Source organism: Lissotriton helveticus, chromosome 6 (assembly GCF_964261635.1).
Source record: "Lissotriton helveticus chromosome 6, aLisHel1.1, whole genome shotgun sequence".
Taxonomy (NCBI): Eukaryota; Metazoa; Chordata; class Amphibia; order Caudata; family Salamandridae; genus Lissotriton; species Lissotriton helveticus.
This window is the reverse complement of record NC_136067.1, coordinates 85,272,627-85,294,994: the sequence shown is the minus strand read 5'-3', so window position 1 is coordinate 85,294,994 and position 22,368 is coordinate 85,272,627. Positions and strand designations below refer to the sequence as shown.

The 22,368-nt window shown below is 45.6% G+C and overlaps 1 protein-coding gene across 1 annotated transcript in view; it reads left to right on the top strand.

The window, feature by feature from the left end:
• The window catches only part of LOC144762256 (calpain-1 catalytic subunit-like), an 879,063-nt gene that overhangs the window by 630,038 nt on the left and 226,657 nt on the right, over window positions 1-22,368 (top strand). The window contains exons 12-13 of the mRNA XM_078647399.1: window positions 937-976; window positions 21,281-21,346. Coding sequence (XP_078503525.1) covers window positions 937-976; window positions 21,281-21,346 — 106 coding nt within the window. The remainder of the gene's footprint in view (window positions 1-936; window positions 977-21,280; window positions 21,347-22,368) is intronic.

Below are 22,368 nucleotides of genomic sequence, written 5' to 3'. Positions count from 1 at the left end.
AAAAACATTTATATTTTGGGCACTTGCACAACTTGAAGCTTTATGGGACGTAAGATCCTATTGATTAATGAAGTGTTCTGGTATTTCTATGGTTGATGCCTCACGGTGCTCTGGGACTTATGGCTGAGGCTGATGTTCAGTGGCTGATGGGAGGCTGCTATCAGAGGTTGACATCTGATCTGAGAACTACGTGAGATGCCTGGTGGAGGATAGCTGATATCAGGATGATGTCCAACGTGGTTTTTTGAAGGCTTATCTATGATGGAAGTGATTTTGCATTATCTAATTTGAGATTCATGCTATTGGCTGATCTTAAGGTGATGTTTAGTATGCCATGTCTGCTACTGATTTCTGTATTTTAGACTGATTGATGATGGTCAATCTGCGGCTGATGACCAGTATTGGTGGGGTTTTCTGGGGCTGTTTGAAGCTCACATTTGACAGTTGATCAGAGGCTGATATGTAAATATAATTGTAAGACCATCGAGGTTTTTGATAATATTGTAGGATTAATCTGAGACCGAGGTGTAATGTCAATATGATTGAGCCGAGCTCCCCCTAAAACTGATACTTGAGAGAGGGTCTGAGGGATATAATTTTCTGCTCAACCGAGGTTCATTATGGTTATTCTGTGGCTGTTCAGCGGTAGGTATTAGGTGGTTATTCAATGATGAGAACTAATGCTGCTATTGAAGTATAAGGCGGCTGATGTTGATGCCTAATGGCGGATCTGAGAGTTTTGGTTGATCTCAGGTTGATGTCAGGCAGTGATGTTTGAACCAATAGAAAGAAATAGTTGGTGGCTGACGAAGACTCACGTAGATTTGTTATGTTTATCTTCTATGGAGAAATAAGTGCCAAAATCTCATCTAAAAGCAAGGATATCCACCATTTCTTAGGGCCCCTTTAGTGATTGCATTTTTTTTGTGTCATTAGAGATCTGGGTGATAAAGTTGCGGTAAATCTTCCAAATGAGGTAAGAAATACATTAAGTGAATAATCCATTAAACGTTGTAATTGTTTGAATAATAAAATGTACATTGCACCTATGCATAGAAAAAAAAGTTATTACATTAACGCATACCACCATTTTTGATTTGCAGGATTGGTATATGTACAATAGAAACCTCTAAACAAAAGGTTTAGGCCAAGGAAGAGCATAACATCAATGGATGTATACAACTCCTGTATAATAACATAGCATGAGGATCATTTGAATACATTTTACCAGTTAACGAAAAATCTTATGACTGCAGTCCATTCACTAAGACAGGCCCATTTCACTAAGGATAACAGAGCACTTACTCTTCCTTCCTTGTATGTAAAATGTTTTTATTAATGCTTTACTAGATCACATCTAGATGGATGTATGACGTTACAACGCATACTTTTACAACGCATGCCTTTACAATGCATTTTTTACAACGCAACTTCCTTTACAACGCATTCCATTACAACGCATGCCATTACAACGAATTGTCTAAAAACTACCTTTACAACGCATGCCATTACAACACATACCATTACATTGCATGTATGGTAAGTATTGGATAGTATAGAGGTAACAATTACTATTCTAACACGAGGGGGTGCAACAGTAGGGTAAGTGTTGGATAGTGTAAGGGTACACATTACTATTCTAACTCCAGGGGGTGCAACAGTAGGGTAAGTGTTGGATAGTGTAGGGGTAAAAATTACTATTCTAACTCCAGGGGATGCAACAGTAGGGTAGGTTATGGATAGTGTAAGGGTACTATGCGTTGTAATGGTATGCGTTGTAATGGTATGCGTTGTAATGACTGCGTTGTAATGACATGCGTTGTAATGGTATGCGTTGTAGTGTCATGCGTTGTAATGGTTGCTTTGTAATGGCATGTGTTGTAATGGATCTTGCGTTGTAAAAGTTTCGTTGTAATGGTAGTGCATTGTAAAAGTTGCATTGTAAAGGTTGTTTCCCCATCTAATAGCCTTTTAATCTGTGTAGAGCAACATGTAGACATCAATTAATTTTCAAGACATCATTATTTGAAACATTTTTATTTGGCCACTGGTGAAAGACAGAAATTATATTGTATACCAAAGGTAAGTTTAATCCTTCAGGTAATTCTCCAGTTCCGAGTGATTCAACGTTTTAAAAATATATATAACCTAATTATAGGGCAATTAGCTTAATAGATAGTTTGCAAAAGGTTTTCGCCAATCGGGTTCTAATTAAACCTAACAATTGGATGGAGTAAAATAACATCCTGTCTCAGTACCAAGCAGAGTTTAGAGTAAGAACGAGCACAATTGACTAGGTTTTTAGGCTGATGTGCATAGCGTAGAAGTACACTAAATTAAAGGGAGGATATTTGTACATAGCATTTATAGATCTGAAGGCCACTATTGATCTTATCTCCATGGACTCCCTCGGGAACTCTATAACCCCTTCACTGCGGCGGCTATTCCGCCGCAGTGCTAAAGGTGCGGGCGGCAGCGCGATGGGCTCATGCTGGTGACGGAACCGCTCCGTCACCAGCCGCGGTTGCGCTGTGCTCATGACAGAGCGGTTCCGTCACGGCCCCGCCCGCTGAATGGAACGCTCAGCGCAGGCGCGGAATCCGCGCCGCGCAGGCGTGCCGAGCGGGCCGTGACGGAACCGCTCCGTCATCAGCACAGCGCGACCGCAGCTGATGATGGAGTGGTTCCGTCACCAGCAGGGGAGGGGTTAAAAACCCAGGAAGTGCCTGAAGATCTCCTGGTGCAGATAGTATGGCTACATCAAGACAACTACGCTGGAGTCATATGGGAGTCTAGAGTGAATTTACGGAAACAATCCCAATAAAAAGGGGAGTAAGGCAAGGGTGTGTATTGGCACCTACCCTCTTTTCGCTATATGTAAATGACATCGTAAAACATCTTTGAGGTTGTAAACAGGACTCCCCAAAGCTAGGAGGGGTGCCAATACCGGCATTACTCTTCGCTGATTATACAAACTTAATATTGCTGACACCTAAGGGTTTGCAAAAGTCATTGTTTTAGCTCATTTTGCACTATAAAAGGCCTTGAAATCTATTCAACCAAGACTAAATATGTGACTATAAAACCGCATAAGTCTTTTATGAAAACATCACTGTTTAAAAGCAAAAATTGGAGTATGTGACCAATTTGAACTATCTTGGCATTACATTACACACACCATTGTACTGGAAACCACATATGAATACATGTAAAGCTGCCTTGTTGCAAAACGTCATGGCAATTGTGAAAACGCAGCAACGAAGTATATCAAAGGCAGTGTTTCCAGCCCTGGAAGTTAACAAGTATAGGGCACAATCTGCAACCCTCTATGGTGCAGAACCTTGGGGGGTTAACAGTTTACGCATGCGTACAACAAAGGAAAAAACATTTCTAAGGATGTTACTCTGCCTGCTAGTACACACCACTTTGAGCCCAATATATCAAGATACTAATATTAGTTGAATAGAACACCAAGCCATATTCAGACCTCTGTTATTCTGGGTTCGTTTATGGGTCACGCAAGAACGCACAAGTTACAAAGAAATACTGAGTGCCCACCACCATTCAACACTTCCTTGGTTTCGAGATGTGCGTAGCTGGTTTTATAAACTAGGTTTAGGCTGTTTTTGGGATGCTCCTAATTCGCTAACAGTCCACTTAAAAATGGCCCTGAAAAGTTCATATTGGAAGTATATACAAAGCAGTGTCCATCATTTCCCTAAAATAGGAAGTCTGACATCACTGTTCTTATGTGTCAAGCCATTCCCTGTCTTTCAACCATATTTGGATGAAGTGCAACCGCATTTAACTAATTCATTGTATATGAAGTTCCGCTTCAACGTCCTCCAGATCAAATGTAATACATCCAAATGTTGTTATGTAGTACTGTTGATACTGGGGAGGTTCACTGTACGCTCTGCACATTAGATGATGCAGAAAACGTTTCCCATATCCTATTTTTCTGCACAGCATATGCTACCGCGAGGAAAAAATAGATTAATCCTATCCGTCGTAATATGGGGACCAGAAAATATCTAGAAACATTAAGAATCCTCAAGACAGATACGTCCCTGCCGGTTGTTTTCAGTCTACATATTTGCTGTAAACTTAATATGCAAGGTGAAGGGCTTGATATTTTAACCAATATTGGATTGATTTCATCACCAATTTTAATGCTGTTTTGTTTATATGTATGTTTAATGAGCTAAAATGTAGTTAGCTGTTATTTATTCATTGTAATATGCTGTATAGTATCATTGTTGCTTATATGCTTTTTATGGTTTTTAACCAAAATAAAAGCTATCATATCTCTCTCTCTCTCTCTCTCTCTCTGTCTCTCTCTCTCTCTCTCTCTCTATATATATATATATATATTCACTGAAAAAACCATAGGTTATAGACCATATATAGTTAGGAATTAGCATTTACAAAACCTTGAAAATTCACTGAAAAAACCATAGGTTATAGACCATATATAGTTAGGAATTAGCATTTAAAAAACCTTATTTTACTCACACAAAACCATTGAAATTCCATATATAGTTAGTTGCACTAACTATATATCGCGCACCCGCAATCCACTGCTGATCATGTCACATATTACATCATTCATGACATGGTCAGTGACATCACTGATGACATCATCCAGTGACTGTATAATTCTGTAAAGTTAAAATATGTCTTACATATTGAAGAATGAATGGATGTATAAGTGTCTTGATGAAGGATTTAGTAGGGGCATGGCTGACTGTATGAGTGACTGATTAAATGTGTCTCACTGAGTGCATGGGTTAGTGACTAAACTGTCTTAATTTGTGCATCATTATGTCTGTTGTTCTGTAAACTGCTGCATGTGTTGATCATTAGCTATATGATTAACTGTATGGGTTATTGATTGGTTGCCCAAGCATTTGTATGGGAGACTGAGTGTGTGTGTGGGTGGCTGGGAGGTGTATCACTCTCTGCATAGATGTGTGAGCAGTTGATTGACTGGATGTATGGGTTCAAAAGTGCATGTGGAAACAGCTGTATGGGCGGATGACTGTGTGCATGAGTGTATTGGTGAGTGAATGGATATCTCAGTGCTACATGTCAAAGTAAGTACATATGTAAAACACAGTACATGTGAGAGTTACCATATATAAATAACTGTGCATAAGAGCCAGTGAATGTGTGAGTGGCTGTATGGATCATTGTGAACTTGTATCCAGGATTGTATAAGTGAGTAAATATGTTTTAGTATATGTTTGAATAAGTAAGGTGTGTATAACTGTATAGTTGAGGAAATGGAGGTGTGATTGATTCTTTGCATGACTGACTAAGTGTCTGAGTAACTCCATGGATGAGTGACAGTCTATGAGTGTCTGTTTACACTGAGTGTATCTAAGGTTATATTAGAGTCTGAAGAGGTTTATCGTATTATCACATGAATGATGTCATCAGTGATGTGATCAGTAATGTCAAATGAGATGTCATCAGTGATGTCATCAGTGATGTCATTTGAGATGTCATCAGTGATGTCATCAGTGATGTCATTTGAGATGTCATCAGTGATGTCATCAGTGATGTCATTTGAGATGTCATCAGTGATGTCATCAGTGATGTCACTGACCATGTCATGAATGATGTAATATGTGACATGATCAGCAGTGGATTGCGGGTGCGCGATATATAGTTAGTGCAACTAACTATATATGGAATTTCAATGGTTTTGTGTGAGTAAAATAAGGTTTTTTAAATGCTAATTCCTAACTATATATGGTCTATAACCTATGGTTTTTTCAGTGAATTTTCAAGGTTTTGTAAATGCTAATTCCTAACTATATATGGTCTATAACCTATGGTTTTTTCAGTGAATTTTCAAGGTTTTGTAAATGCTAATTCCTAACTATATATGGTCCATAACCTATGGTTTTTTCTGTGAATTTCATTGGTTTTTTAACAGCTAATATCTGTAGCTGTAAAATGTATTCTTCTTTAAATCCAAAAATATATTTTATATGTTTATGAATAATTTTTTTTTTAATATTTTTTTTTCTTCGTTCCCGCTTCGCAAATCGGGAAGCTTCCCGTTAGCTGACCTTGATGCCGCGAAATAGACCGCGAGCCGGTAAACGTTTCTTTACCGCAAGTGCCGCGTTACAAAACAACATCGTGACGCCTCCCGTCCGCATGACGTTTCACGTTGTCGCGTGATACGTCATATGACGTACTACGTTAGCGAACTGGTACGCGAAGCGAGTCGCAAAGCGCAGGTTTCTGGAAGCAAACCGGGAGGCCCTGCAAAGCGCTTAACGTAAACACAGCAAGTCATGTGACTTGGTAATAACACTTTTCATTGGTTCATTTCACTTTTGGTTTCCTAATGATGTAAGACTAGGTCATATAATCTAAAATGAACACTTTTGATTGGTTGAGAACTCTTGTTTTTCCCAAATGATGAAAATCCCTCCTTCTTTCCTCACTCTGACTTTCATCATTGTGAGAGAAAGACCCTTTGTGATCACTGAGCAATGGCTTCTTTAGTAGCTTCAGCTGGTGCTTCCCCACCACCTCCACCACATCCAAGGAAGAGTGGACCACCTGCTCAAGTTATAATTCAACAAGAAGAAGAAGAAGAGGAACAGGAGGACGAGCACGAAGAGAGGCAGTTTTTGCCTGAGCAGCCCAGGACGTCTCACCGGAAAGAAAACTTCATTTGGCAATTTTTTAAAATTCCCAAAGGTCAGAAAAAAGTAAATGCAAGATACGTAACTTGCCTTATATGTCAAGATAGACTGTCCAGAGGGACCGACAAAAAATACAGTTTCGGAAACTACACAATGCATCGCCATATGACTAGGTGGCATCCTAACAACTACAGTGCTGCACAGTTTCGGAACGACCTAGATAATCTCCCTATTATGGCCAGAAGATCTGTTGTACCGGAAGTAACGGGACCAGAGGGCAGGGAGATGGTGCCAAATATACAAATGAGATTTGGTGATGTAAAACACATCTGCGTATTTTGCGATGGATTCATTTCCTACGGAGAAAAAAGCATCACTCTGATCAACAGAGCTATTGACTATCATATGCAAGTTTGTACGAAACGCCCAAAATAATAAATACTTCTTTTTTTTGTTTTGTTGCTCCTGTTGAGCCCTTTACAATGAATCGTTTTCATTGCCCCCTCCAAGAAAAACCCAAAAAAATATAAAACTGTTCCGAAAAATTCAAAAACAGTAAAAAAAAATTCAGAAAAATAAAAAAAAAAGTTCTTTTCAGAACTACCTCCCCGTTATTAAAAAATTGGTACAATATTTGGAACTGTGCCAACCTCTATTTCTCTTAGTTCGCTTCCCAGTTCGCTCGCCGGTACGCGAACCGGAAGCGAACCAAAAACAGTAAGTATAAGGGAAGGAAACAGACACTTATGTTAAAAGAAAGACAGCTATAGGGGAGTAAACTAGAGATACTATTACCCGTAATCCACTGCTGATGATGTCACATATTACATCATTCATGACATGCTCAGTGACATCATCAGCAGAGGATTGCGGGTTTTTTGGCAACATGCCTTATCCACGGTTTAATAACGCTGCCTTTTGCTTTATATAAGTTTTCAAATTGTATGAAATATATACCAATAGGTCGTTATGAACCTTTAGGTAGTGCTTTTCTTCATGAGGTCTGGTCGCTTCCATACACATACAGATGTTTCAAAGATGATCAAGAAGTTTATCTGAATGGAGAGGAATGCACTGAGACGCCAGATCATTCACTAATGTGTAGGCACATACAGTTACACGGTTCATGCAACAAACACCGACCAAATATGGCTTGCGTGTTGCAAGGCACGCCAGTTCCTGCTATCATCCCCACGTTCAAGTTGTTGGAAAATGGTAGTTATTTGATGCTCAATAATGAAGATTGTTCTGAGTTAATTAAAAGTATTCCTTTTATCGTAACAGTAAGTGAACGGGTTATTTGCTGCAGAAATGTTCTATTTCCTCCCACACATGAACATAGGGAGTTTTCAATCTGGCCACAAATACCAACCTTGGGACACGTTTCAACGGCATGGCAAGAATAAGAGCTCTTTTGTCTCAGAGAGAGGTGGCCTTGAGTTCGGCCCGTGAAACTTTGTACTTCACATAGCGAACACCCGTACAGAGGTGCACACCCTTTTCAATTAAGATTTGCCTTTCAATTTCAGCAACATGTTTCCGACTATCTTTAACGCATCCTCCACAAAGTCCCTGGCGCACTTTTTTAAAGTTGTTACCAGTGGTCTCGTGACTTCATTTGAGAAAATCTTTGGAGTCATCCCTGCTTCCTTTCATTCTATTTTCTCCACTCTGGTTCGTGGATTGGCATTTTTACTTGCATTACCAGCGGACGCTCTTGTGCTTTTTTACATTTTTAAATATGGATGTCCCTCCTATGCAACCTCCCACCCTGCAGCTGCTGACACTGTTCCGCAATCGCATGCTAGAATATTATGGCACAATGCCGTTGGCGATATTAAGCACGGCATATGGATTATCTTTTCGATTCTCCTACTTCACCTGTGTCCAGCCTGTATTTCACTGCCTGACCTGTGATTTCGATTGGGCCATTGATTTGTGTCTCTGCGGACCGGTTTCTCCTGACGTCGACTTTAATCAGCTGATGACTCCTATCATTACTCACGAGTTGGTTTGTCCTGGCGAAAGGATTATGGCTGTGGCATTGATGCATGGACTACTTGGTCCCTGGAATTTACTGGCGGCAGCACAGTCTTTCTTGGAACAGAGCTTTCTTGAAAACCCACCGAGCTGTCCTCTGATGGTGATAGAGGATCCGGTGCTGGGAGAGCACGTATGTTCTTTTCCGCTTTTAAATTGGATGGCTGAACTGTTTTCGGATGAAGACGGTGACTTCCTATTGGAGGCTGTTTCAGCTTATTTTGCATACACAGTTATGTCATAGACCTTTTTCATGTTTGATATGCTGAGTACTAGCATTTCATTGACAATTCATTGACTTATTTGTCAAGTTTTTATTATTTACCTTGCCTATTGGCTTAAGACTCGATAAAGTACTTGGCTGTTTTATTTTTCTTTAGCATTAAATTTTCCTAGTTTTTAATGCTTTACCTTGCGGACCGTCCACATATAAACTTGCAATCTGCTCTCATGAGATGGCACTTCTATTATCTTATTCAGTTCGTTTCCGGATCATGGGGAGGTGTCATCTAGGTCCTGGATATCTTTACACCGTGTTAAGTTAGCATGGGCTCATTACCGGTTTAAACGCCATTTTTCCTTTTTTGCAACTTCTGCACACAACACTTAGTTGTTACTTTAGCTTTCCACCTAGTAGTTCATCGTGGTTTACATGAGAATATGTTATTGCTCTACTATCTGCTTTGCTTGTTAAACTATATCTGTACAGCGAGTGCTAAAGTTTCAAGAACAACACGATACAGAATTGTTATGAGGTCTGATCTCCACGACTTCATACTCATAACATAAGTGCAACTTCTGCCAATTCTGGGCATGAGGCGGGTTTTATATTGCTTTGCCGAACACACATACACAACAGTTGATGCGGTTCACATGAAGAGAGAGCTGGTGTATGCTGATGTGATTCCTTCAAATCTAAGACACTAAAGTATGGGCACGCCCTAAACCAACACAAAGAGACCTTCTTAGCAAATAATATAATATGTGTATTAGGGAGGGTGAGATATAAGCAGCCGCGGGCCGTGGAGGGAGTTACGATGGTGCAGGGAGGCGGGGAGGGGGAGAAGCAGGGTGGAGCCCTCTCTACCTTGCCCCTCCCCCTCCCCGCCTCCCTGCCCCACCGTAACTCCCTCCACGGCCCGCGGCTGCTTATAAGTGTTGCTAACTCTTATTCATTTACAGCATGTTAACATACTGTCACCATTCGCTTTTTATGTACTAGTAACTATGCTGGTAATTTTGCTACTGATAATATGTGTACTTGTATTCTCCACCCTGCCCCTCCCCCTCCCCGCCTCCCTGCCTCACCGTAACTCCCTCCACGGCCCGCGGCTGCTTATAAGTGTTGCTAACTCTTATTCATTTACAGCATGTTAACATACTATCACCATTCACTTTTTATGTACTAGTAACTATGCTGGTAATTTTGCTACTGATAATATGTGTACTTTTATTATCTAAGGTACTACGCCTGAGAAGACGGCATTAGTAAATAAACATTTCAAATACACATCTGTTCTTCTTAACTCCATGTTCTGGTTTTCTAAGAAATCTATAACGACCGACTGTTCATGAGTTCCACGTATCCTGAGGTACTATAAGTTCATATTCTGGATTGTCTAAACATTGAGAGTTTGTTATATCCAATGTGACACTGTACCTAGCTTGATAAGGAGTTTTTCATTACTAACGTGAGTTTTGGGACACCCTAATTCGCCGAGGTTCCAATCCTCTGTCCACAGTTCTGTGTGAGAACAGAAACCCTGCGACAGGGGCACCCCCAACCCTTGCTGGAGCTTCATCACACTTGCGATACAACTCCAGCAATGCATTCGCCGAGGTTCCAATCCTCTGTCCACAGTTCTGTGTGAGAACAGAAACCCTGCGACAGGGGCACCCCCGACCCTTGCTGGAGCTTCATCACACTTGCGATACAACTCCAGCAATGCGCCACCTTTACGGCACAGATACATCACGCATCTGTGCTGTTTTTGCCCCATGATGCGCCGCATTGTAAATGCAGCACACCATAGGTGACGGAACAGCGGCACAGAATGACTAACACATCCCTGGTGATGCGCCAGTCATCATAAATGTATCCCTATGCTTCTTATCTTGTTAGAGATGAACCGCCATATGTATCATCAAAGTTTTTTGCATTTCCTAAATAGCGAACTTTAAGGAATAAATAGCGATTCTTTACCATTCCTAGTTTGCGATGAGCTATTTGCTAATTAGCCGAATGTAGCCCAATGAAGCCCAATGTGGCCCAATGTAGCCCAAAGATGGCCGCCAGACACACAAAAAAACAAATGTAGCCCAAATATCAGCCAGATGTAGCCCAACTATAGCCCAGTGACAGAATGACCAATCAGCTTCGCAAACCTCCGTTACGCGAAGCGGAGCGCTGTTACAGATATATATCTTTTTTTGAACGTTAATTTCTCAAAATCCACTGGAGCACATATATTGAGACCTAGCAAAGGCACATCGGGCTACCAGTCCCTAATATTTTGCCAAGTTTCGTGCAAATCCATTCAGCCGTTCGATTATTATTATTATTATTTTTTTTTGCCCCGCGGGGCCCTTTTAAAACCTCCACATCAAACCTAGGGGGTCAGCGAGGATCTACTATGCCCCCTTATAGTTATTTCCCCCTTTGTTTTGACCTCCTCTTGTCTCTCGATCCTACCGAGAGACAAGATGGCGGCCGCTACGGACTGTTTGGAATGTTGACAGACGCCGGAGAACCAATCAGCTTCGCTTCACAAAGCTCCGTTGCGCGACAAGTACGCGTCCTGGGCCGCTGCCCAGTCCGCTGTTACAGATATATATCTTTTTTTAAACGTTAATTTCTCAAAATCCACTGGAGCACATATATTGAGACCTACAAAAGGCACATCGGGCTACCAGTCCCTACAATTTTGCCAAGTTTCGTGCAAATCCATTCAGCCGTTCGGGCTAAAAGTGAGGCCAACCGCCCTATGGAAATGAACATGGGAAAAACGCGTTTTGGGACCCCCCTTTTTTCTCGGCCCCCCCTTGACGAACCCCCCCAAAATTTTCAGGGGCTGCTCAGAAACAAAATGTGCCATTTTCCTGAAAATTTCAGCCAATTCCGTCCACAAACGCCAAAGTTATTAGACATAGAATTTTCAAAAAACCCATAGAGAAAAAATCCTAACTATATATACCTACTGGCGACCGCCAGTAGGTAATATATATATATATATATATATATATACATATATACATATATATATATATATATATATATATATATATATATATATACATATATATATATATATATGTATATATATATATATATATATATATATATATATATATATATATATATATATATATAATTTGTTCTAATGCTCTCAGAGAGTTCCCTCATGATAACAGCAGTTGTCAGCATTGTACAATAGTGCCCTCCAGTAAGCTGATATTTCCATTTTTAGGATGCTCCATACTTGTGCAGCAGTTTCCATTATTTGTAAATATCACAAATTCCAGGAGTGTGGCATTAATTCCTGTTCTTCTAGGCATGATTTGGACACATATATGTCCATCTCTGCGCTAACACTTGGCGTTGGTGTTTCGCGGCTTGGGATCTGGCTCAGACCAAGTTCTGAACATGTTCCTGAAAACAGCTGATTCACAGAAGCATATTTTAGTATAGGCAGGAGCACTGCTGGAGTGATCTTTTATGTACTCCTCCATGCCTTTGTGAATCCGCCCCGAAATGTCCAACTACCTATTAGCGAAAGTGAAGAGTGAGTACAGTCCATTCTGCGTCCACTACTTGTATATGACTATTATCTGAACAGACCAATTGTAAATGTTTTTCAGACAATTCACAAAGTCATGTGAGAGTACGTAAAAAAGTACTACAGGAGTACAGTTTTATGTACTTCCATATGCTTTTGTGAATCAACCCTGAAACTTCCTACTATCAACTAGTAAAAATGCACTACTTGTAGGAACGTTGAATGTAATTGGTCTTCCGAGTTTCAAGAACTGATTTGTACTTATTTTTGCAAAGATTCTGCTCATACACAGAACTGTGCACATAGACCCAGGACATCAGTGAATTGTGGTGTACCAAAAACTCACCTCAGTACCTAGAAAAACCCCAACCAACTAGCATGAGTGTCTAATTAGCTCTTTGTCCTATAGCAAAGTAACCAATGATTAGACAACCTAGAACATGCGACTTAGGAGCATCTCAGGAATGGTGGGAAGTGAGAGCACTCTTTTGTTATACTCTCATACCAGTCCACAACAGGAGTAAAGAAGAGACACGGCAAGGTTAAAATATTTTTTTAACGACGTGACCTCAGGTGCAGTATCTTAGCCAACATAAGGAGAAAGCATATTATAATGCTGGTGAAATAAACAAGTAGTATAACACCCTCCCTATAGAGGAACTATGTATTATAAACTAAAGAAGGTCTCTTAGGCTTGTTTTGGGGGACCCCATTACCATTCCTCTCAGCTAGAGTATATTACATCTGGATCAGCATAAGCTCTCTGCATCCCTGGAAACGGAAATCTTCCAAGTGTTTGAAATCATGGCAAGTGTGTGATAATAAAGACGCCAGAATCTTAGTTGGCTCACAGCTGCCAAATTGTTACGTCTAACTGCGCTACTCGATCATGCCGAACAACATCAACCCTGTTATGATAACCTTGATGCTTCAGCACTCACTTTACAGACTAGGGGGGCACGATGTAAGTCTAGAGATGTTGAAAACAAACCTTTTCTCATGTATAGACTTTCGCAAAGCCTAACTTGCAAAAACAGTTATATGCAGTGTTGTGTGCAAAAGCAGAAAAAGGAAAAATGGTGTATAAACTTCTAAAAAGCCATGCTAACATAACATGCACACAAAGTAGGCCTCAGCCCATACCACACCAGCTATAATAAATTAGTTTGTATGGATCAGTATCAAATGAGTCATTGGTTTATGAACTATTTTGATGGTATTGTTATTTGTTTTTGTCAAATGTATGTATTATGTACTGTGGTAAATGTTGTGTAAATATGTGAATAGGTGTAAATAGCGGAATTGATGTGATATGCGTTGGACCAGAAGGATTAGAAGTCTTTTTGCACCTGCGTTCTTCTTGATTTATATAATTCTCAAAAGATAAAAAGCTAGTAAAAAGAAACAAGGTTTAATAAATAACCTAAGCATATGAAATTATTCAGTGTGATTATTGCTATAAGAAAATTGCATGAGTCAATCAGAATACCGGGTTCCCCTTTTTTTAAATTTCTAAAAGTGGCATTTTCAGATCTACAATTTAAACACCAACTTCACTAAAGGATATGTTTTTAAATTATAAGTCCAGAGACACCATACTTAAATGTTCTATTTGCTCCCGATTGGCAGATACACTTGTAAGTTATAACAAAGCAGCTCCAATGCTAACCTATCGGAGCGATAGGCCTTGCTATAGTGGAAAACGAATTTAGCCGTTTTTCACTACAAGGACATATTTATAACTCACAAGTACATGTGCGGCCTTTTAAATACACTGCATCCTGCCCATGGGGCTACCTTGGGCCTACCTTAAGGGTGCCTTGCATGTAATAAAAGGGAAGGTTTGGGTCTTGCAAGTAAGTGGACTTGCCAGGTCGACATGGCAGTATGAAACTGTACACACAGGTGCTGCAGTGGCAGGCCTGAGACATTTTCAAAGGTCTAATCATCTAAACATGTGGATGGCACAAACCGTGCTGCAGCCTCATGAGTAGCAATTGATTTACAGGCCCTAGGGACATGCAGTGCACTGTACTAGGGACTTACTAGTAACCCAAATATGCCAATCATGGAGAAACCAAATACAATGACATCTTAGACACAGAGCACATGCACTTTTACCACTTGTCTGCAAAGGTAAAGTGCCCAGAGTACTAAAGCCAGCAAAAACAAAATACAGCACAGTCAAAAACAGGAGGTCAGAAGCAAAAAGACCAGGGAAACCATGTCAAAAGATACCAGGTCTAACATAGGTGTTTGAATACAGTCTTCTTGACATGGTTGCATTGTAAAGAGCAGAGTATTAAGGAGATGTAATGAGGTAATGGTATTTTCTTTCCATAGGGCGTTTGGCAGAACGGCAGTGGTATTGCATAGGGGAGGCAGAGATGAGCAGTGGTATATCATAGGAGGTTCACAGGGGAAGCAGTGGTATTTCATAGGAGGCTCCGGAGATGAGAAGTGGTATTTCATAAGGCGTTCACAAGGGGATCAGTGGTATTTCATAGGAGGTTTGGGAGAGGGGCAGTAGTATTTCATAAGAGGTTCCTGAGAGGGGCAGTGTTATGTCATAGGAGGTTCACAAAGGGAGCAGGAATTGCACAGGAGACGTAGTGAGGGGCAATTGCATTGCATAGGAAAGGCAAAGAGAGGCAGGGGTATTTCATAGGATATTCTGGAGATGGGCAGCGGTTTTTCATAGAAGGTTCACAAGGGGATCAGTGTATTCCATAGGACGTTTCGGAGATCAGCAGTGATATTTCATAGGAGACTCACAACGGGAGAAGTGGTATTTCATAGGAAGTTTTGTAGATGGGCAGTCCTATTTCATCAGAGGTTCCGGAGAGGGGCAGTGGGATTTCAAAGGAAGTTTTGTAGATGGGCAGTCATATTTCATCAGAGGTTCCAGAGAGGGGCAGTGGTATTTCATAGGAGATTCACAAGGGGAGCAGTGGTATTTCCTATGAGGTTCTAGAGAGGGGCAGTGGGATTTCATAAGGGGTTCCAGAGAGGGGCATTGGTATTTCATAGAAAGTCCCAGAGATGGGCAGTGGTATTTCATTTGAGGCCCAGAAAGGGGTAGTGGTATTTCCTACAAGGCTCCATAGATGGGCAGTGATATTTCATAGAAGGTTCACAAAGGGAGCAGTGGCATTTCAAATGAGGTTCCAGAAAGGGCCAGTGGTATTTCACTGTAGGGTCACAAGGGGAGGAGTGGTATTTCATAGAAGGTTCTGTATAGGGGCAGTGGTATTTCATAGGAGGTTCAGAAGATGGGCAGTGATATTTCATAGGAGGTTCACAAGGGAAGCAGTGGTATTTCATAGCACATTTGGCAAAGGGGCAGTGGTATTGCATAGGAGTGGCAGAGAGAGGCAGTGGTACTGTATAGGAGGTTCTGGAGAAGGGCAATGGTATTGAGTGTCAGAGGTGCAGGGATATTTCATAGGAGGTTACAGAGCGGGGCTGTCTTATTTCATAGGAGGTTCCAGAGCGGGCAGTGATATTTCTTAGGAGGTTACAGAGCGGGCCAGTGTTATTTCATAGGAGGATCTAAGGAGAGGACGTGGTAGTTACTATGTGTGATTAAGTGACCTTGTGAGGTTTCAGTGACAGGCAGTGGTATTTCATGACCAATCAATCAATCAATCAGAGCATTTATATAGCGCACTACTCACCCGGAGGGTCTCAAGGCGCTGGGGGGAGGGGGTCCGCTACTGCTCGAACAGCCAGGTCTTGAGCTGCTTCCTGAAGGCGAGGTGGTCCTGGGTCAGGCGGAGGTGGGTCGGAAGGGAGTTCCAAGTCTTGGCGGCCAGGTGGGAGAAGGACCTTCCTCCTGTGGTGGCTCTTCGGATGCGGGGGACGGCGGCGAGGGCGTGGTTGGTCGATCGAAGCTGGCGTTTGGGAACGTAGAAGTTGAGGCCGCTGTTGAGGTATCCTGGGCCCTGGTTGTGTAGGGCTTTGTGTGCATGGGTGAGGAGCCGGAAGGTGATTCTCTTGTTGACCGGGAGCCAGTGCAGGTCTCTCAGGTGTCCGGAGATGTGGCTGCGGCGGGGGATGTCCAGGATGAGTCGGGCTGAGGTGTTCTGGATCCGCTGGAGTCTCTTCTGGAGTTTGGCGGTGGTTCCGGCGTAGAGGGAGTTGCCGTAGTCCAGACGGCTGGTGACCAGGGCCTGGGTAACCGTCTTCCTGGTCTCGGTGGGGATCCATCGGAAGATCTTACGTAGCATGCGCAGGATGTTGTAGCACGACGAGGAGACGGCTTTGACTTGTCTGGTCATGGAGAGGGAGGAGTCCAGGATGAAGCCCAGGTTGCGTGCGTGGTCTGTGGGTTGGGTGCGCTGCCCAGGGCGGGGGGCCACCAGGAGTCGTCCCAGGCGGAGGGTGAAGATCCCAGGATGAGGACTTCCATCTTGTCTGAGTTCAGTTTCAGGCGACTGTTCATCATCCACTTGGCAACGTCTGTCATCCCTTCGTGTAGGTTGGCTCTGGCGGTGGCGGGGTCGTTGGTGAGGGAGAGGATCAGCTGGGTGTCGTTGGCGTAGGAGATGATGTTGAGGTTGTGCTGGCGTGCGATGGCTGCGAGGGGGCTCATGTAGACGTTGAAGAGTGTTGGGCTGAGCGAGGAGCCTTGAGGGACGCCGCAGATGACTTCGGTGGCCTCCGATCTGAACGGGGGGAGGCGGACTCTCTGTGTCCTTCCGGTGAGGAAGGAGATGATCCACTCCAGTGCCTTCTCCTGGATTCCGACGTTGCTGAGGCGCTGTACTAGGGTACGGTGGCAGACAGTGTCGAAGGCCGCGGATAGGTCCAGGAGGATGAGGGCCGCTGTTTCTCCGTTGTCGAGCAGGGCTCGGATGTCATCGGTAGCTGCGATCAGGGCGGTCTCGGTGCTGTGGTTGGCCCGGAAGCCAGACTGCGAGAGGTCGAGGGAGCCGTTCGTCTCGAGGAAGGCGGCCAGTTGCTTGTTGACGGTCTTCTCGATGACTTTTGCCGGAAACGGGAGCAGCGAGATGGGGCGGTAGTTCTTGAGGTCGGTGGGGTCGGCTGATGGCTTCTTAAGTAGGGCGCTGAGTTCGGCGTGCTTCCAGCTCTCCGGGAAGGTCGCGGTGTCGAAGGAGGTGTTGATGATGTCCCGCAGGTGGGGTGCGAGGACAGCGTCGGCCTTGTTGAAGACGTGTTGAGGGCAGGGGTCTGTCGGAGATCCGGAGTGGATGGAGTTCATCGTGTGGACGGTGTCTTCGGTGCTGATCGGGGTCCAGGCGCGGATGGTGGTTGTGGGGGGCGGTGGTTCGGTCGTGGCGTGCGTCGGTTGAGTGCTGAAGCTGTTGTGTATGTCCGCGATCTTGTTGTGGAAGTAGGAGGCGAGGGAGTTGCAGAGGTCTTGCGAAGGGGTGATGTCGTTGTTTCCGGCGTTGGGGTTGGAGAGCTCTTTCACGATGTTGAAGAGTTCCTTGCTGTTGTGTGCGTTGTTGTCCAGTCGTTCCTTGAATGCGGTTTTCTTGGTGGTGTGGATCAGTTGGTGGTGTTTTCGGGTGGAGAGCTTGAGGGCAGTCATGTTGTCCGGTGTTGGGTCTCTGCGCCAGGTTTTCTCGAGTGCTCTGCAGTTCTTCTTGGAGCTCTTGAGTTCGTCGTTAAACCATGGTGCTTTCTTGCTGCCGGGTCGGCTCGGCGGGGTCTTCAGAGGGGCGAGGTCGTCTGCGCAGTCGCTGATCCATTTCGTGAGGTTGGTGGCCGCTTGGCTGGGGTTTGTTGTGCTGGTGGGAGCGTTCTTGCTCAGGGAAGTAGCGAGCTGGTCTGCAGTGATCTTGTTCCAGCTTCTGCGGGGAACCTGTTGCTGGTGATGGTGGAACGTGGTCCTTCTGAAGCTGAAGTGGACGCAGCTGTGATCCGTCCAGTGGAGTCCCGTGGCGTGGCTGAAGGCGATGTCCTTGCTGGAAGAGAAGACCGGGTCGAGTGTGTGTCCGGCGTAGTGGGTGGAGGTGGTCACCAGTTGCTTGAGTCCGAGGTTGGCGAGGTTGTCCAGCAGGGTGGTGGTGTTGCGGTCGTTGTTGTTCTCCAGGTGGAAGTTGAGGTCCCCGAGGAGGATGTAGTCGGAGGAGAGGAGGGCGTGCGGGCTGATGAAGTCGGCGATGTCTTCGCTGAATTGTGTGCGTGGTCCCAGGGGTCTGTAGATGAGGGTGCCTCTGAGGGTGGTCTTGGGGTTGACGTGAATCTGGAAGTGCAGGTGTTCGGCGGGTGCGAGGGTATCGTCGGTGTCGGTCGTGATGCGGATGGTGTTCCTGTGGATGATGGCGATGCCTCCTCCTGTCTGGTTGACGCGGTCCCTCCGGATGATCTTGTAGTCGTCCGGGATGGCGATGGCGATGTCGGGCGCTGAGGAGGCGTTCATCCAGGTTTCCGTGAGGAAGGCGACGTCCGGAGATGTGGTGTCGAGTAGGTTCCATAGTTCCACGGCGTGTCTGTGGACGGAGCGGGTGTTGAGCAGGATGCACTTCAGGTGGCTGCTGCTGGTGCTCGTCTTGGTCGGTGCTGGTGTAGTGCAGGTCCGGATGCAGGTGAACTTGTAGGAGTGGCAGCTGAAGGGTCCGTGGGTGCGTCTCGGTGTGGCTCGGTAGCAGCCCGGGGTTCGGCCGGTGTTGAGTGCGTTGAGTTCGGTGGCGTTGTAGGTCCTGGGGCCGCCTCCGTCGGTGGGGGCCAGGGGTCCTGGCACTGGGCGCGGTCCGGGCGCGGACGGGCGCAGACGGGCTTACCTTTGGCGCACCTTCGGCGCTCACTCGGTGCTCCCGCTGCGCGCGTCCGCTGCGCGGTCGCTCTGGGGGCGTCATAAGAAGGAGCCGGGAGGGCGGGTCAGCTGGGTGGCGGGAGCGGGGCGGCCAATGGACAGGAGGGGGGCGGGGTAGATGGAGGTCTGTGGCGGGAAGGGGGACTTGAGCGGCTCGGCGGCAGGGAGCGGCACCCAAGGTAGGGGGGGTGAGCAGAGGGGTGGAGCAGGGGGTAGTGGCGGCAAGGCAGGTAGAGGCAAACGACATGGCAACACAAGGTAGGGCGGCACAGGAGGCAAAGGCTGGACACACGGCAAGGCGGACACGGGGAGAGACACAGAGGCGGCACAGGTGTCAAGGGCTGACACGGGGGGAACACAGAGGCGGCACTGGGGTCAGCAGCGAGGCAGCAGGGGGGGAAGTCCCACGAGGCGGCAGCGAGGCAGCAGAGCAGCAGAGCAGCGGGCAGGAGCAGCGGAGTGGGGGTGACCTCGCCTGAATCAGGCTCAGCGGTCACTCCTTGTCCCTGCGCTTGGTCCCCTTAAGAAGGAGCCGGGAGGGCGGGTCAGCTGGGTGGCGGGAGCGGGGCGGCCAATGGACAGGAGGAGGGCGGGGTAGATGGAGGTCTGTGGCGGGAAGGGGGACTGGGGCGGCTCGGCGGCATGGAGCGGCACCCAAGGTAGGGGGGGGTGAGCAGAGGGGGGGAGCAGGGGGTAGTGGCGGCAAGGCAGGTAGAGGCAAACGACAAGGCAACACAAGGTAGGGCGGCACAGGAGGCAAAGGCTGGACACACGGAAGGCGGACACGGGGAGAGACACAGAGGCGGCACAGGTGTCAAGGGCTGACACGGGGGGAACACAGAGGCGGCACTGGGGTCAGCAGCGAGTCAGCAGGGGGGGAAGTCCCACGAGGCGGCAGCGAGGCAGCAGAGCAGCGGGCAGGAGCAGCGGAGTGGGGGTGACCTCGCCTGAATCAGGCTCAGCGGTCACTCCTTGTCCCTGCGCTCGGTCCCCTTAAGAAGGAGCCGGGAGGGCGGGTCAGCTGGGTGGCGGGAGCGGGGCGGCCAATGGACAGGAGGGGGGCGGGGTAGATGGAGGTCTGTGGCGGGAAGGGGGACTGGGGCGGCTCGGCGGCAGGGAGCGGCACCCAAGGTAGGGGGGGTGAGCAGAGGGGGGGAGCAGGGGGTAGTGGCGGCAAGGCAGGTAGAGGCAAACGACAAGGCAACACAAGGTAGGGCGGCACAGGAGGCAAAGGCTGGACACACGGCAAGGCGGACACGGGGAGAGACACAGAGGCGGCACAGGTGTCAAGGGCTGACAAGGGGGGAACACAGAGGCGGCACTGGGGTCAGCAGCGAGGCAGCAGGGGGGAAGTCCCACGAGGCGGCAGCGAGGCAGCAGAGCAGCGGGCAGGAGCAGCGGAGTGGGGGTGACCTCGCCTGAATCAGGCTCAGCGGTCACATGACAGGAAAGTCATTGAAAGACAAGGAAAGTAGTATGTGCAGGCAGTGAAATGGGACCATGTAAAGAAAGTAGTACTATCTCTAAAATTATGTATCGTTTAGAGTCTAGTATTCTGTAGAACGTATGATCTGTATTTATACGTACATGTTCACAGAGCATTGAAGGGGAACTGATCAGGTCATCCTACTGGCCTGGGCACGGCAGTCAGTAGGGCACTCACTGCATGCCACTTGATCACAAGTGCTCATGCCAACCATAGGGAGATCCCTGCAGTCTTACTGTCATCGAAATGGGACCATATAAAGAAAGCAGTGCTGTCTGAAAAATGAAGTAACTTTTAGAGCCTTGAATTCTGTAAAAAGTATGATCTGTGTGTATACTCACATGTTCACCTGGCCATTAAAGGAGCACTGATTAGGACATCCTACTGGGCTGAACACCTCGGTCAATGAGGCACTCACTGCATGCCACTTTATCACAGGTGTTCATGCCAACCACAGGGAGATCCCTGCAGTCTTTCTCAAGTGGTAAGTTTGAGGCTTCATGTCACCTTTCATATTTTCTCACAGGATGAAGATTCAGAAGATGCCGTGAAGGTTTCCATTCGCCCTCTATCTGAACAGGTTGCTGGAAAGGTGGGATAGTTACTAGTTCTTACATTATGAATGAAGCTTGAGGGGAAGGGATTGTTTTTCTGATTGTTGTCAATCTCATGGTCTTAATGTGGATGAGCGGTTGCTTTTTAGTAGAGACACAGTACAACAATTGGGATGAAGAGATTTCAATGTAAATTAATGACTGATGAAACTGTCCATAGAGAAGCTCTTAGGCCTATGGGAAAAATGTTTCTCCTGACATATGTACAGGACTCACCCATCAGCCGTTGTTGGTAGTCTTGGTTGGCATAAGGAGATTTGTTATCAACCAGCATACCAAAGTTGCCATACTGAGACTTGGATACACAAAGCTTTCTTATAGAGAAACTGCAAAGAATCTCCTGATAGTGCACGTCTGGTAGACCTGTGAGATGGCCATCCTGCCAACATGTGTATTCAAGGCCTGGCGATGTTGTCCTAGCTCCGCAGTCTACGTCACACGGTAACCAGGATGACATAGCCTATCCTGGTAGGCTACATCTATTTGAGCATCAAGATAATACAGGAATATTGGATTATTTTTCTCGTGCCATCGTGGTTATTGTGTATATTAACTTACTTCTGCCATTACGGTTATTGGGTATATTGACTGGTGCCATCAGGGTTAATGGGCATATTGACTTACTGGGGCAATGCTGGATATTGGGTGTTTTGACTCACTGCTGCCTTCACTTTTATTGGCTTTATTGCCTCACTGCTGCCATCAGGGTTGACAGCATATTGACTTACTGCTGCCATCACAGTTAATGGGTACATTGACTTACTCATGCCATCCTGGTTATTGGGTGTATTGACTCAATTCTGCCTTCATGTTTATTGGGTATATTGACTCACTTCTGCCATCACGGTTAGTGGGTTCATTGACATACTGGTGCCCTCCTTGTTATTGGGTATATTGACTCACTGCTGCCATCACAGATATTGGGTATATTGATTCACTGCAGCCAACACGGTTAGTGGGTATATTCACTTACAGGTGCCATCCTGGTTATTGGATAGGT